This window comes from Cnephaeus nilssonii, assembly GCF_951640355.1.
Source record: "Cnephaeus nilssonii genome assembly, chromosome: 6".
Classification (NCBI taxonomy): domain Eukaryota; kingdom Metazoa; phylum Chordata; class Mammalia; order Chiroptera; family Vespertilionidae; genus Cnephaeus; species Cnephaeus nilssonii.
The window spans coordinates 53,140,879-53,156,301 of NC_137077.1; the positions used below are offsets into that span (position 1 = coordinate 53,140,879).

The 15,423-nt window shown below is 48.2% G+C and overlaps 2 protein-coding genes across 4 annotated transcripts; one reads left to right on the forward strand and one right to left on the reverse strand.

Moving 5' to 3' along the window:
- Positions 1-14: 14 nt before the first annotated feature.
- Positions 15-8,481, reverse strand: PMEL (premelanosome protein). 2 transcript variants are annotated; one of them, XM_079775070.1, is made up of 11 exons: positions 8,394-8,481; positions 5,317-5,427; positions 5,027-5,173; positions 4,140-4,274; positions 3,598-3,759; positions 2,631-3,350; positions 1,735-1,851; positions 1,416-1,500; positions 1,101-1,306; positions 917-1,004; positions 15-205 (listed from the first exon to the last, which is right to left on the reverse strand). In XM_079775070.1, the coding sequence occupies exons 1-11, from the start codon at positions 8,461-8,463 to the stop codon at positions 64-66; spliced, it is 1,983 nt and encodes a 660-aa protein (XP_079631196.1). In that variant the 5' UTR covers positions 8,464-8,481; the 3' UTR covers positions 15-63. The 2 variants fall into 2 exon arrangements, with proteins under 2 accessions (XP_079631196.1, XP_079631195.1); XM_079775069.1 differs by having other exon boundaries at positions 917-1,306; positions 8,394-8,475.
- Positions 8,482-9,272: 791 nt separating this feature from the next.
- On the forward strand, positions 9,273-15,184 carry CDK2 (cyclin dependent kinase 2). 2 transcript variants are annotated; one of them, XM_079775903.1, is made up of 8 exons: positions 9,273-9,617; positions 10,334-10,411; positions 10,518-10,638; positions 11,155-11,325; positions 12,282-12,383; positions 13,057-13,200; positions 13,505-13,708; positions 13,993-15,184. In XM_079775903.1, the coding sequence occupies exons 1-8, from the start codon at positions 9,502-9,504 to the stop codon at positions 14,095-14,097; spliced, it is 1,041 nt and encodes a 346-aa protein (XP_079632029.1). In that variant the 5' UTR covers positions 9,273-9,501; the 3' UTR covers positions 14,098-15,184. The 2 variants fall into 2 exon arrangements, with proteins under 2 accessions (XP_079632029.1, XP_079632030.1); XM_079775904.1 differs by lacking the exon at positions 13,057-13,200.
- The last annotated feature ends 239 nt before the right edge of the window (positions 15,185-15,423 follow it).

A 15,423-nucleotide genomic window follows, 5' to 3' on the forward strand; every position in this document is an offset into this window, starting at 1 on the left:
GAGTAGAGAAAAGATAGGCATCGCTGTCCACCCTGGGTAAACCATGGCATCCCATGCGAGTACTCAGACCTGCTGCCCGCTGAGGAGGGGCTTGCTCTCACCAATGGAGGAAGAGTGGAAGACCCGGGGCAGACGCAGCCAGTGGGTGCTACCCTGTGGCAGCTGGGGAAGGGAGACAGCAGAGCCCTGCTTCATAAGTCTGCGCCTGATATTGGGAGAAGAAGGAGGAAACTGGTTAGCAATGGCCAAGGGCAGCCTGTCTGTGCCTCTCCAAAGGACACACCCATATTTCAGGTTTCCTTGGCCTTGATCTTTGCTCCCCAACCTTCTCCTCACCAACAGAGTTCATCCTCTCACTCTCTTTTTTTTTTTTTACATATGTCTAGACCATGCATGCAGAAGAGATGAAATGGTTACTCCATCTCAATTGACAATGGTCTAATGTTATTTTATCCCATGCGTATAACTGCTCATACCATCCTCTCTTGTTTCTGTGGTAGCCTCTGTCCATTCCCCTCTCCCTATGAGCTTCCCTATTTGAGGACTCCAGGCCTAGAGATCTGCCCTTTTTGCAGGTGGAGAACTCAGTTCACCCAACCTCCTCCACCTTTGATATTGCCAATAACAATAGTCATCAATATAATCATTTATTGTATTCTTGCTTCAGAACCAGATGCTTTATCCACATTGTCTCTAATCCTGACAACAGCCCACAGGATAAGTGTTAGTTTTCCTACTTTTCAGAAGTTCGAAAAGGTTAAGCTACTTCCCGAAGATCCCACGAGCAAGAATGCAGCCCACACTTGTTTAACTTCCAAGTTTGGGCTCTTTCCTGGACACCATCCTTCCTCTTGAGGAAGAGTGAGTGGTGGAAATAAGGAATAAGGGAGTGTGAGATGGATGGTGGGGTTCTCACCTGTATACCAGAAATGCAAGCACCATAGCCATCAATACCAGCAAGATGCCCACGAACAGGGGAGCCTGGCCAAGGTCTGCTTCTTGACCTGTGAGGAGAATCCCAGGCTCTGCCTCAGTGTCTGCTCCCTGACAGATAGCCTCTGCCCACTGCCCTTCATCCCTGCTCTTGTCCAAGTACCTACCAGGCATGACAAGCTGGGTGCTGACCATTGCCAGGCTGTTTGCATCAGCCAAAGACACATTGAGGCAGTAGGTCCCTGAGCCACCTGTTAGTACCTGGTGCAGAACCAGCTGGCAGGCTGGGCTAGGTGGCACAGCCTGACACAGCCGCTGGGTAGGGGGCTGGCACCCTGGCGATGAGATGTCCAGACAGGCTTCCTCGGGCAGCCTGGGAGAGGTGACATCTTATGTCAGGGGGTCTGGGAAGGAACACTTGATACCAGAGAGTAGGTTAACAGTCAACCAGGAGTTCTCAGGGCCACCAGTGGGACACTCACCCGCCTTGACAGGACACAGTCAGCTCAAATGCATCCCCTTCACTGGATGGCACAGCCTGCAGGATCTCAGCACTCTCGATGCCCTCTGCAAAGTTGCAAGATTTTAAGCCTGGGATTCCTCTATCAGGATTCCCTAAAGGATCACAGACAAGAAATCCCTAAACTGCTTCCCTAATCCCATCCCCATGCCTTCGAATGAAAACTCTGGGATTTAGGTATTCTTGCCCATGTGAGCAACTCCTTCCACAGTATGCTTCCACTGGCAACCTGAGACAGCCCACACCTCCCTCCGCCAGCCCCCACGGTAGGCAAGACTCACGGACAATGTCCATGGTGAGGGAAAAGGAACCGTATCGATACAGAACACAATCCAAGGGGACTTGTCTCTTCACCAGGGTTAAGGTGGCTGTATCATCCAGCAGCGGGCTCTGGGAGCCTGGCAGGAGAGGAGAGAAGTCCACAGACAAATGACTCACCTGGAAACAGAAGCCTAGCAGGCATGTTCCCAGAAGAGCCAGAGCTACTGGGTCCAGGCTTGGAATCTGACAAGACCTGGGGAATCTCATTGTATAGATAAGGAAATTGAGGCCCTGAAGGAGAAATTACTGCCCCACAGTCTCACAGATGGGGTAGAGTTAGAGTTTTTAAAAATCACAAGTATTTATTATACCCCACACTGTGCCAGGCCCTAGGCTAGATACTCAACATATGTTTAACTCATCTAAGTGTCACTTTCTCACTCTCCCATTTTCAGTGCTATAATTCCAGACTGATCTGCTTTGGGAAGAGAATCCAGGGGTGGGAAATGGTGTCAGAATCTGGAAAAGATTTCTATGCATTTACGCTTGCACAGAAAATGAGATATAAAGATTATATAAATAACCACAGTCTGTCATTCCCTGGCCTGTCCCTCAGAGAACAGCTCTCAGGGACAGAGAAGCGACAAGCTCTCTCCCCAGGTCCTAGGGGAAGGCCCTGACTTCTTTAACTCCACATCTATTCCATGGCATTAAGAGGGACTTGAGGGCTTTAAAACCAGTGAGGCCTCTGAGGGGACTCCATTGCTAGGCAAAGGATTGAGTAGCAACTGGGTCCTGAGGAAGTCTTCCTCTGAGGGGACTCCATTGCTAGGCAACTGGGTCCTGGGGAAGTCTTTCAGCTCTTTAGTTACAAATGCCCCACCTCAATAAACCTCATTCACACTGGCCCTCTTACCTGTAATACCTTCTGTAGGCATGAATGGGCTGGCATCTGGACCCTCAGGCTCAGCCGTGGGTACCTCTCCCGCTGTGGTCTCCACCAACTCTGTGGTTGCTACCTGTACAACTGTGGTTTCAGAGGGCTCTCCAGTTGACACGTCAGGGGTCGTACCTATAGCCTCTGCAGTTGGCATCTCTGCAAGTGTGGTACCTATGCCCTCTGCGGTTGGCATCTCTGCAAGTGTGGTACCTAGGCCTTCTGCAGTTGGCACTTGCACCGGTGTAGTATCTAAAACTTCTGTGGTTGGCACCTGCACAGCTGTGGTTCCAGAGGACTCTGCAGTTTGCACCTGACCAGGTGTCGTACCTGCAACTTCCGCTGTAGGCACTAACCCAGCTGTGGTGCCAGGGGCCCCTTCAGTTGGCACAAGCCCATCTGTGGTTCCTGGAACTGGGGAGGAGCCGCAGGAGCTGAGAGGGATAGCAGCCTGAAGCACCACCCGGGCAGTGACTGGGCCCGACTCTAGGTAAGTGTGAGTGACCACAAGTGCCCGAGAGATCAAGGTCCCAGTACTGTCTCCAAAGTCCCAGGTGTAAGAAAGGTCAGCCCCAGACAAGTAGCCACTGGGGTCATGGAGCTGGAGCGCAAAGACCAGAGGTTGGTTTCTCAGGAAGTGCTTGTTCCCTCCATCCAAGGCCTGCAGTTGGGACACACTCACAGAGAAGGGCACCTGGTCTGGGATTGGAACCAGAAAAGGTAAGACGCACACCTGGGCCACAGCTCCTCGTTTCACAGCCACACCCTCCAACCCCAGGCTGACTGTGTCTTCACTGGCTCTACGCCCCATATTCCTCTGTCCAGGTTTTCCTGGTTCTGCCCCTTTAAGATTATACACATTGCCCTTTTCCCCTTCCAGTCCAGCCAAACCTCTCCACCTTCTTCTCTTGCTGTAGGATTGGCCTCGCCCCTTCCTAATCCTTACCAGTAACGGTGAAGGCTAAGCTGGCGTGACCGAGGGGCGTGTAGCTCTCAGACCCCCGGCGGTGGTAGACAGTTACTTCCATGGTGTTTGTGCCCAGTACTGCTGTGTCTGTCCCAATGCTCAGCCCAGACACCGGGCCCCCTAGGACTTGCCAGTATTGGCCTGAGGGTTTTGGGAAGAAAAGCGGGGAGGGGGGAGGGTTACTGGTTGAAGAAGATTGATTAGAGACAGCACCGGAGAAGGAAGGTCAGACGAATTTAGGATGGTAATTTCAGATGGTATTTGGAAGGTGGTGATATGGGGGCCAGGGAAGGAGTCCTAATGAGTGGCTCCATGGAACGGGGCTATAACTGAGGAAGGATTCCCAGGAAGAACTATAACAGAGTCGGAGGGGGCAAGGTGCTATGGAAGAGGCAGGAGCCAGGGGGGAAATGATTAGGGAAACTTGCAGAGCTTAAAGGATGGGACCAAAAGGAAAGAGAATCAGGTAGGAAGAGGTGAATCCAAGTGTGGGTGACAGGCCAGAGCAGGGAGCCCCTCACCCCAGGTCTTCCAGACGTAAACAAATCTCCTCCTCTGAGACCCAGGGCCTGATGGGCAGGCCTCCCCGTCAGGGAAGATGCAGGCGCCATCAAGTTCCTGGGGATACACCGGCTGTCCTCCCCACACCTGGCTCCCTGAAAGGTAGAGACAGAGTCACCTTTAAACCCTGGCATTACACCAAACCCCTAATATGGCTCTCGGGGAGGGCTCTGGGAATACTCCCTAGCCGCAAAGTGTATTCCCCTTGGTATAATCCATTTAGGGTGGTAGTGGAAAGAACGGAAACTACAATTAAAGATTCATATGTATGAAAAAAATAAAAATAAAAATAAAAAATAAAAAATAAAGATTCATATGTATGCACTTACATAGGAAAGAGATTGGAAGGCCATATATCAATGTATTTAGAGAGATTTGCTCTAGCCAATGGGATAAAAGTAAAAATAACAGCACCAGCTAACATCTATTGAGCCTTTACTATAGGCTAGGGCAGGCTTTGTGCTAAATTCTTTATATATTATCACATTTTAGTCCTTACAACAACCTTTCATTGTAAGGTATCATCCCCATTCTACAGATAAGGGAACGGAAGCACAAAACAAGTATTTGCCCAGGGTCACATACTAGTAACAAGTTTAAATCTAAATCCATCCAACTTCTAAGTCCACTGGGTCTTCTGTCCCCCATTTGGGCGGCTATAAGCCCCCCCACACACACACACACTTTATTTGTGTTTTCTACTTTTTCTACAATGAATATGCATTACATAAATAATTTGTTTTTTGTTTTTTTAAAGTAGAGGTGGAAGGGGGCATTCCCTGAGCTCATTAGGGGTACTAGAGAATTGGGACAGAGGAAGGAGGGCCTGGGATAGAGAGGTACTCACCATTGATGATGGTGTCATTGGCCCAGATGACCTGCCCATCTGGCAGCACCTTTTGACATTCAGGGAAGTGCAGGGAAATAGAGAAGGAGACATTTGCCCCAACCAGCGTAGGCCCATCATTACGGACCTTCAAGGACACCGGGCCACCTGGAAAAGGCAGTTGCATTAGCTGGGACTCCTTGGCTTCCCCTCCTCATATACCCTTCCCCTTCTTCTCAAACTACATTCAACCCAGTTCTCTCCCCACCCCATTTCCACCATGTCCTCCCCAGAATTTGCCAAGTTCCCACCTTTCCAGCAGTCAGGCCCCTGGTTTTCTGTCCACTCAGGATACAGCTGCTTGTTCCAGGTTTTAGTTCTGAGCTGCCTCGAGACACCAAGCCAGTCTTGGCCTATGGATCCTAAAAGGAAAGTGCCATGAGGGCCCTAGGATCCTCACTCAGTCCCTTCTCAGGAGATAATAGTGCCCCATGTCACTCCACTCATTCTCACATTCAAAGTGCATTTTAGCCCTAACCAGTTTGGCTCAGTGGATAGAGCATCGGCCTGCGGACTGAAAGGTCCCAGGTTCGATTCTGGTCAAGGGCATGTACCTTAGTTGCGGGCACATCCCAGTAGGAGGTGTGCAAGAGGCAGCTTGTCGATGTTTCTCTCTCTTCGATGTTTCTAACTCTCTATCCCTCTCCCTTCCTCTCGGTAAAAAACCAATAAAATGTATTTAAAAACAAAAAAACAAACAAAGTTCAATTTAATTTACTGAATGCCCTCTAGGTACCAGGTACAAAGGACTATGCTAGGTACAAAGGACTTAAGAAATGAATAAGATAGCTCTGAAGGGATTCGAGGTAAAGTATAGGAGATAGACATATATGTAAATTGCTATAAACCAAGGCACTATTTAATACGAGCCATAGCAGACATGCATGAAGTACTACAAAATGACAGTCTAAACAGATTTCTGTAGTTCCATTCTGGCAGATTAGGATAGGAAAGACTTCAATGAGGAACTGGCCTGTGGGATAAAGCACTCCAGGCAGAAGGCCTAGCAGGAGCAGATGCATGCATGCAGGCACGGAAGCACATGGCATGATAGGGAACTACTAGCAGTCTGGTTAATGCACACCGGGGAAGACCAGACCAAAAAGCTGCCTTGGGGGCTTTGAGTGTCCGGGGAAGGAGTTTGGCCTTTAACTCTATAGGCAAGGCCACCTCAGAAGATTGTTTTATTGAGCTATAATCCACCTACATAAAATTCACCCTTCAGAATCTTTTTTAATATGATCAGATTGTGTTTTAGAAGGATAACTGACAAACAGTGAGGAAGATGGATCAGAAGCAGGCAGAGGTTGGGGTTGGGAACACAGCAGACAAATTTATTGCAACTGACTGAGAAAAAGAGATACGGTGGATCTCTATATGCCTCATCCAGATGCAACAACTATCACATTTGCCACATTTGCTTTTTCTTTATGTTGTTATTATTGTTTGTTTATGTTGTTTTATTTTTTATTGAATTTATTGGGGTGATATTGGTTAATAAAATTATATAGGTTTCAGGTATACAATTCTATAATACATTATCTGTATATTGTATTGTGTGTTCAGCACCCCAAGTCAAGTCTCCTATTTGTTTGTTTTTAGTTAAAGTCTTTAAAAGCTAATTCCAGGCCCTGGCTGGTTTGGCTCAGTGGATAGAGCATCGGCCTGAGGACTGAAGGGTCCCAGGTTCGATTCCAGGCAAGGGCACATGCCTAAGTTGCGGGCTCAATCCCCAGTAGGGGAGCGTGCAGGAGGCGGCTGGTCAGTGATTCTCTCCCATCATTGATGTTTCTATCTCTCTCTCCCTCTTCCCTTCCTCTCTGAAATGAATAAAAATATATTAAAAAAATAAATCAGGGGTGGGGAACGCCCAGCCTGCGGGCTGTAGAAGGCCTGCAAAATCATTTGCTCTGGTCCTGCCAAGGCCGCCGCAGGTAGAACTCAAAATTCAATAAATCTAGGAGCTTTAAAAATAAATAAATAAATAAATAAATAAATAAATAAAAATAAAAGTTAATTCCAGGCATCTTGTTATTTTAACCCTACAAATTCAGTATGTATCTGTTTTTAAAATGAATATTTTATTGAATAAGCATTATTTCACACTAGACAAAATTATCAAACCTAGTCCATAAAAATTTCATTAATATCTAAAAATGTCTTATGATATTAAAAAAATCAGGATCCAAAAAGTAAGCAGTCTTTTAAGAGCCTCAGATAGACAAGAATGAATAGAATGTTTCCAGACTACATTAAGGAACATAGTAAGAAAAAAAGACTTAAAACAGCACTATGAATGAGGAAAGTCAAATCAAGAAGAATTTTCTTGAAGTCTGTGAGAAAGAAGAAATTGAGAGCCCAGCTGGTGTGGCTCAGTGGTTGAGCATCAACCCATGAACCAAGAGGTCACTGGTTTGATTCCCAGTCAGGGCACATGCCTGGGTTCCGGGCTCATTCCTCAGTAGGTAGCGTGCAGGAGGCAGCCAACTGACATCAATGTTTCTATCTCTCTATCCCACTCCCTTTCTCTCTCTTTCTCTCAAAAATCAATAAAAAGACATTAAAAGAAAAAAAGAGAGGAAACGGAGATATGATGCACGTATTTCAGCGTAGCAGAAACTAGCCTCACTCCATTTGTAATTAGTACTGGAAATCTAGTTGATTCGGCTGGGGGCGGATCTGGAATCTTCATTGAGCATCCTACCACTAGAGCAAGAGAATCATAAGATGCCCCATTCTTTTCCCACTCCCAACCCTCCCTCCTCAGAGCCCCATGGGACATTCCAGATCCTCTCACCACTCCTCACCCCCACCTCTTGCTCCTGTCACGAGGCCCCAATCCTCCAGAGCCCTTTCATGTGATGCTCAGCTGAGACCCCTCTGCCTGTCTTTTCCACGCCCGGGACAAAAGCCTGGGCTGTGTTCACCCATCCCCACCCTACAGAGGTTTGATGGTGCCTCCTTACCCTTTTTATCCAATACCACGTTCTCTTTCTTACTCCTCACTTTAAATACCTTATCCCAAGTGCCTGAGACATCACCTAAAAGAGCCTCCCACGCATTTCCCCCCACCCCCTTGGAGCCCCTGCTGCAGGGGGGGCCTCAGAATTATGGCCTCGAAGACCCACCGTTTTCTTGCCCTTCCAAGCAGATGGAATTACTCTCAGATTCAGTCCCAGATTCAGAGTTCAAGTGCGCACATCCTGACTAAATCAAATGAATGAGAGAAGCCTGAAGTGTTGCTGGTATCTCCCATTCGGAGGAGGGAAACCAGAGCAGGTGTGCAACCCCAAATGCACTTATTCCTATCCACACGCCCCACACTAACCTTCTGTGGCCCCCACAGCCAGAAGAGCACCCAGCACAGCCACATGGAGAAGGCATTTTAAAGGAACCATCCTGTCTTTCTTCCAGCAACCAAAGGCACTGAGGGGCTGGGACAAGCCCCTATATAAGAAAGGGGTACTCATTTGCATAGTCCTTCCCCCTCTCCCTCCAGGGGAGGTCTGGGAGGGGCTGCTAGAGAACCGGAGAACTGACGAGGGATCCTGGTCCCTAGACACAGGTTCATTCTCATCTTGACTGAGAAAGAATTGGCTGAAGGGCAGCTACATAACACGTACTCCACGTGCACAATTCATCATGGGAGATTAAATCAATCTGTTGTTTGAGTCAAACCAGGAGCCTCAAAAAAGACTGAAACAGAGATCCTACATCCAAAAACAGAGAGAGAGAGACAGTATCAGGGTAGGCTGAGAGGCCGAGGCAAAGATTCCTCCGACACCCAGGAAACCCTTACAAGAGATTCCCAGCTTCCTGCTTTTCTTTATTTTTCATTTATTTACTTAATTAAATTTATTATTCAGGAGAGCACATCGCAGCTTCCTGCTTTTCAAAGGAGGCCCCAGGGCCAGGTGGCATTTAATCTTAGATCGATATGTGTTTTCCCTAAGAGTCGTGAAAACGGCGAGATCAGGGAATCCCTACAAACTCAGGGCACGGGTAGGAAATTCGAGCCCAAATCAGGTCAGTCCTTGGAAGGCGGTGGTCGGCCTCCCCACCGAGGCAGAAACTTGTCTCGATGCCTCTTCGGAACCAAACTTGCGCCGGGCTGGCTCCTTAGCTGCGCGGGGCGCGGGATTCGCCCCTCCGCTCTGACGTCGACCAATAGGAAGGGCCGGGGGCGGAGCCATGGAAACGCGGGAAGGAGAGGCGGGGCCTCCGGCGGCGGTGGGGAACTGGAGGGAGGCGGCAACATTGTTTCAAGTTGGACAAATTGACAAGAGCGAGAGATAACACTGCGTTCCATCCGGACCTGGAGCCGCCGTGCTGGGCCCTGCTTCCCCCTCCTCCGCCCCGGAGAACCGGGGTCCGCTTTCTTCAGGGTTCCCAGGCCCCCGCCCTAGGGCCCGGCTGACCCGACTCGCTAGCGCTTCATGGAGAACTTCCAAAAAGTGGAAAAGATCGGAGAGGGCACGTACGGAGTTGTGTACAAAGCCAAAAACAAGCTGACGGGAGAAGTGGTGGCGCTTAAAAAAATCCGCCTGGACACGTGAGTGGCCTCAGTCCTGGGACTCCCACCTCGGGAACTCCTGGAGGGCCCCCACCCCCACCCCGCGGGCGGGTAGCCGTCCAGGGACCGGAAGGTAGCTGGGAGGGACTTCTTTTAAAGTGGAGAAGTGGGTTGGAGGACTGTGGAGGGTTTCCCTCTAGAGATTATAGGGTAGTGTCGAATCCGTGGGAAACTTGCTCCCCGGAGCCCGGTGAAGCCCCCAAATGTGCGGTCAGGGAGGCACAGGAAGAGAAAGGAGGCCTCTGAGTTGGGGTCCAGTACGCCCCGTGGAGGTGGGTTTTGTGGGGACCGGTGAAGAGCACTTTTCTGAATACAGAGCCCCCCTCGCTGCCCCAGCCCCACCCTCCTCTTAGAATTCTCTCCCTGTTTCAAAAGAATGGCAGTTGAACCTCACTGGCCCCTCTAGGGAGGCTGGGCGCTGCTACTCGCTTTTTTTTTTCTGTTACCTTCTCTCCCCCTTTACCAGGAGGCTTTACTCACCTACCTTTGGGGGGAAAAAAGAAATAATGGCCTTAATATGTCCAAAAGCCACTCTCTGTCCCGGATGAATGAATGAACGACAGTACATTTTCTCTTCTCTCACTTTACTAGGGGATGCTCGGGTGGTGTCTCCTTAGGGGAAAAAGAATGCCTGGGCTGGGAGAAAGGGAATATTTGTAACCACATTCCCATCTCTGTTTCCCAATCTCTCCAAGTGAGACAGAGGGTGTACCCAGTACTGCTATTCGAGAGATCTCTCTGCTTAAGGAGCTTAACCATCCAAATATTGTCAAGTAAGTATGTAAATGGGAGGTGCTGGATAGTAAGGAGGATGCCTTCTGTCTGTGTCGTCTGGCGGTCTTGCTCTCTCACCTCCATTCCTGGACCTCCCTTCCCTAGGCTGCTGGATGTCATCCACACAGAAAACAAACTCTACCTGGTTTTTGAGTTTCTGCACCAAGATCTCAAGAAATTCATGGATGCCTCTGCTCTTACTGGCATTCCTCTTCCCCTCATCAAGGTAATCCTTCTCAACTCCTCCCCAACATGGTCATGTCTTGTGGGGACTGAAGGCCAGGCAAATCAGACCGAATGAAGAATTGTGATATTGGTTTCCCAGCGCTCATCTCCCTACACACACACACACACACACACACACACACACACACACCTTTCTTTTGTGGCTCTTTCACTGTTCGTTATGCTTATTAACCCCAGGGCTGGGCAGGAGAATCAAAGTTGAAACTCTAGTGAGTCAACATAACAGCTCCGGTGGAAGGTCAGATGAAACGCAGATAAATGGGACTTGAAGGCACTTGGTACATTCCTCCAAAAAAGTCCTTTTACCTGTTTGGTGGGAGAAATAGCCAGTGAGTCTCTAGTTTCTGTATTACAGCTGGGTTGTTTACTCCCCAAACTACTTTCAATCTATCAACAAATGTTTATTCAACACACACTTATAATCTAATATAGTAAAGGCTTTAGTAGAGCTTTGGAAGTGATAAAGAAACATAATTCTGTCTCTCTCCTTTGTCAGAGCTATCTGTTCCAGCTGCTCCAGGGCCTAGCTTTCTGCCATTCTCACCGGGTCCTGCACCGAGACCTCAAACCTCAGAATCTGCTTATCAACGCAGAGGGGGCCATCAAACTCGCAGACTTTGGACTAGCCAGAGCCTTCGGAGTCCCTGTTCGTACTTACACCCATGAGGTCAGTCCCTCTCCGCATTTCTTCTCGGAACTTCCTGGGAGGTGTTAACAAGGACATTCAAAAAGTAACTAAAAATATTTAGACAGCAGTTTCTCTCTCACTAGAGCAAGGGTAGGGGGCCTTTTTTCTGGCAAGGGCCATTTGGATATTTATAACATCATTCGAGGGCTATACAAAATTATCAACTTAAAAAATTAGTCTGCTAGCCCTAGCCGGTTTGGCTCAGTGGGTAGAGCAGTAGCCCTCAGACTGAAGGGATCTGGGTTCAATTTAAGTCAAGGGCACGTACCTTGGTTGCAGGCTCCATCCCAGGTCCTGGTTGGGGTGTGTGCAGAAGGCAACCAATTGATGTGTGTCTCTCACATGGATGTTTCTTTCTGTCTGTCCCCTTCCCTTCCACTCTCTCTAAAAACCAATGGAAAAATATCCTCAGGTGACTATTAACAACAACAACAACAAATCAGTCTGCTAATCAAACATTTAATTAACTCACCCCTAATGCCTTGGCAGGGCCAGACCAAATGATTTCTTGGGCCTTATAAGGCCCATAGCTGGACATTCCCTACCCCCGCACTAGAGGGAGAGTATTTTTGACACCTCAAGAGGTCTTAGAGTACTCACAGAGTTCATACTGCAGGGCTAACTGGGCTTTGATAGATACCAAGCCAGGTGAACTGGATGGCACACCATTAAAATTATGACCACTTCTCTCAAGTTTTCCATGAGGGTCACAAATTGGGGGTTCAGAAAATATGGTCCCAGAGTCATGGGCTAGGCCCATTCTGGGCTAAGATGTATGTAGTCATTTTGCTGAGGGAAAACCAGAGGCAAGGGAAGGATGGAGGGAAAGAAGCTGCTTGTGAAGAGGCAGGGAGTTAGCAGAGTAGCGCTGGGGAACTGAAATGGAATCTCCATGCCCCATATACCAACCCTCCCCTTCCTACTTTTGTCCTCAGGTGGTGACCCTGTGGTACCGAGCACCTGAAATCCTTCTGGGCTGCAAATACTACTCCACAGCTGTGGACATCTGGAGCCTCGGCTGCATCTTTGCTGAGATGGTACAGATACATGCCTGAGTTCCACCCTGCCCACTCCTCCCCACATTCAACAACAGAACTGTTTCTTGGCCCAGACCCATGGCCCTTCTATTATCACAGGGTTCTTTCTCTAGAGTAGCACCACAAGGGTGGTGGGGAAAGGATAGGACTGTTGCCCCTGATGTCAACCACAACGCTAGGATATCCTCAAATAGCTTTAGCATCCTTGTACATCTCTGATCCCCAAGTTGAGCTACATAATTTCTGTAGCTGCTTTCGCTTTGGTCTGCATATATTTGGTAGAATGAGCTCCATTTAGTGCTTTCTTCATTTGGCCTGGAGACCTTACTGTACGGTGTGAGGAATGCGGTGAAGCCACCTGTGTTCAGTTTATCCACATTTTTTACTTAAACTGCAAACTTAGTTCATGTCCCCACCCAACCTCTGGCTTTTTAGACTAAAGGATCCCTGAGGCCCAGCCTTAATATGTGAACTGTCGTCTCATTTGATACAATCATGGAGTGGGCTGAGTTTTTAAATCAAACCAGCAATTTGTTTTATGGTCCTTCATCTGGGTTGTAACCGGGGGCTTGGAGACCATTAGCCTATATATATAATGTGCATTTATCCCCCAGTGCATTACTTTACAATTGCCCATATTCCTCTCTCAATTCATCAAAAAATATTTGTTAAGCACCTAGTGTGTACCCAGCACCATGCTAAGTGCTGTGGGGAACACAGAAGAAATGGAAGACACAGTCTCTGCACGCTGTGCTCCTATCTAGAAGTGGCTGCATCACAAGGAGGGGGGATGACCGCAGTGTCTACCCCACACCCCGTGAGTGGCTTGGGATCCCTTTGCTACACGTCAGTGGCACCCCAGACATTCACCCCCTCCCAGACCCACCCAGCCTTGGGGATCTGCAAAACCATGGTTGGGGGAAGGAAGGAGGGGGCGAGGAGACGGATGAAGGGACTTCATTGTCTCAGGCTCTGTGTGACTGACCCCATGAAAGGCCCTGGGGAGGGAGTCATGGGGCCCTACTGACCTTCCACTGCCTGCGGGAACCTCCGTTATACAAGGGGCAGTTTTGACTGACGCCATTGTGGGTCTTGGCCATTTCCTCTTTCCCCATTTTCAGGTGACTCGCCGGGCACTATTCCCTGGAGATTCTGAGATTGACCAACTCTTCCGGATCTTTCGGACTCTGGGGACCCCAGATGAGGTGGTTTGGCCAGGAGTTACTTCTATGCCTGATTATAAGCCAAGTTTCCCCAAGTGGGCCCGACAAGATTTTAGTAAAGTTGTGCCTCCCCTGGATGAAAATGGACGGAGCTTATTATCGGTGAGAATGAGGGGTGGGCTCCCTTTCCTCTCATTGGCTACCATAGGGCAGGGTTTTTCCTGGAGGAAGGAAGGGTCAGACCCTGGATTCAGTTTCCGTGTTTCCCTAGCTCCTGCTTCTGTCTCCCTGTTGGCATACCAACTGAACGGACAGATATAGGGAGGAGGGAAATGGGAACTCTGCCTTGGGTAAAATGAATTCTGGTTTCCTGAATTCTTGGAATACTTACTGTCTGTTAAGCCCGCTATCACATCACTGAAGTCAATATACATCTTTTCCTCCAGCAAATGCTGCACTACGACCCCAACAAACGGATTTCAGCAAAGGCAGCTCTGACTCACCCTTTCTTCCAGGATGTGACGAAGCCAGTACCCCATCTTCGACTCTGATGTCCTTCTCCAAGCCCCCAGTCTCACCCTCTCCTCCAGTGGGGGGCCTGATCTGGCTTGGCCTTGGGCTATGGGTGTCCTCTATCTTGTCTGGCTGCCTTAACACTCACTTACCTTCCTTTCTTAGCCAGCCAACTCTAGGGACACAAAGGGGTTGGAGGGGGAAAATGAAAGGAAACTTCAGTATTAGATGCACTTAAGTCAGCCTCTACCAACCCTCCTTAGTCATTGCTAAGGAGAGCTGGTGTTTAAAAAAAAAAAAAGACTGACTCTTTCCTCTCCCCCCACATAGGATTTGCCATTCCAATCTCTGAAAGCCCCACAGTTATTATTTCCTGTGTTTGAGATGACAGAGGCCTCAAACCGCCTGCTGCCACTGTGTTTGTTAGGCCCGTTGATGACAGGGGTAAATTGGAATTTTGAAAACCAAGCAAAACAAAAACAGAGAGAGGGGCCTGTTTTGAAAAATTAAGTTAAAAAACAGATCCAACCAGTTTACTGTAGTTTCAGTGTTTGATCTCACCTAACAGTCTGAGAGTCTCAGGACTCCCAACCTCTGCAATCCTGTTGAGGCCACAGTAGAAATGATTGCCCCCAGTGCCCTATCCGTCCCTCCTTATCCCTCCTCTAGGCAAGGGATGTCTGGGAGGCTCCGGGACAGGGATTATGCTTCACCGCGGCCTTATGAGGCAAGTGAAAGATATTTGGGTTTTTCTCTTTTAAAATTCTTAGTTCTTCAGGTGGCAGGGCACAGCTTCCCCTGAGGGCCACCCCCATAGGAGTGGAAGTAAAGATTAGACATCGTTTTGAGAATACTGACACTTTTTTAGGGCTGTGACTGAGTGGGAGCACGGAGATAAAATATTTCTTTAAAAGAAGGATGAATAATTATATTTATATTTCAGGTTATAGTAGTTTTTTAGTGGGAGTGGGTGAATTTGTTGCCATGTGCACCTTGGGGTTTTGTAATGCAAATGTTTAAAAAAAGAGTATTGTTTTTCTTTTCTCTGACCTCTTGTCCTTGAGTGTTCTTGCTATTAACATTATTTGTAATTCATTAAAAAAAAGTTACTAGTGTTATAGTTTATCTTCCCTCCTTTACTTTTGTGTATTTATTTATTGAAAGAATGGTGTGAGAGAATATGAATGTGTATATATGATAATTGGTTTCAGACCCCCACTTTTCCTAAATCTCTCTGTGCAGGACTACTCGCCCCACCCCATTTTTACTTCTGTGATGAAATTGGGATAGTGCTGAGGGTAGGCAAAGTGGGAATTATTGCCCTATTTTACAGCTGGAGAAACTGAAGCCTTCATATTTTCCCC

Excerpts from the sequence above, each read along its gene's own strand:
- PMEL (XM_079775069.1), bottom strand. The coding sequence starts at position 8,463 with ATGGTTCCTTTAAAATGCCTTCTCCATGTGGCTGTGCTGGGTGCTCTT. Across the intron at positions 3,760-4,139 it reads TTACGTCTGGAAGACCTGGG|GCCAATACTGGCAAGTCCTA; the intron begins GTGAGGGGCTCC and ends CAAAACCCTCAG. Across the intron at positions 1,501-1,734 it reads CCTCACCATGGACATTGTCC|AGGGCATCGAGAGTGCTGAG; the intron begins GTGAGTCTTGCC and ends GCAACTTTGCAG.
- CDK2 (XM_079775903.1), top strand. The coding sequence starts at position 9,502 with ATGGAGAACTTCCAAAAAGTGGAAAAGATCGGAGAGGGCACGTACGGA. Across the intron at positions 12,384-13,056 it reads GCTGCATCTTTGCTGAGATG|CACCTAGTGTGTACCCAGCA; the intron begins GTACAGATACAT and ends ATATTTGTTAAG. Across the intron at positions 13,709-13,992 it reads ATGGACGGAGCTTATTATCG|CAAATGCTGCACTACGACCC; the intron begins GTGAGAATGAGG and ends CTTTTCCTCCAG.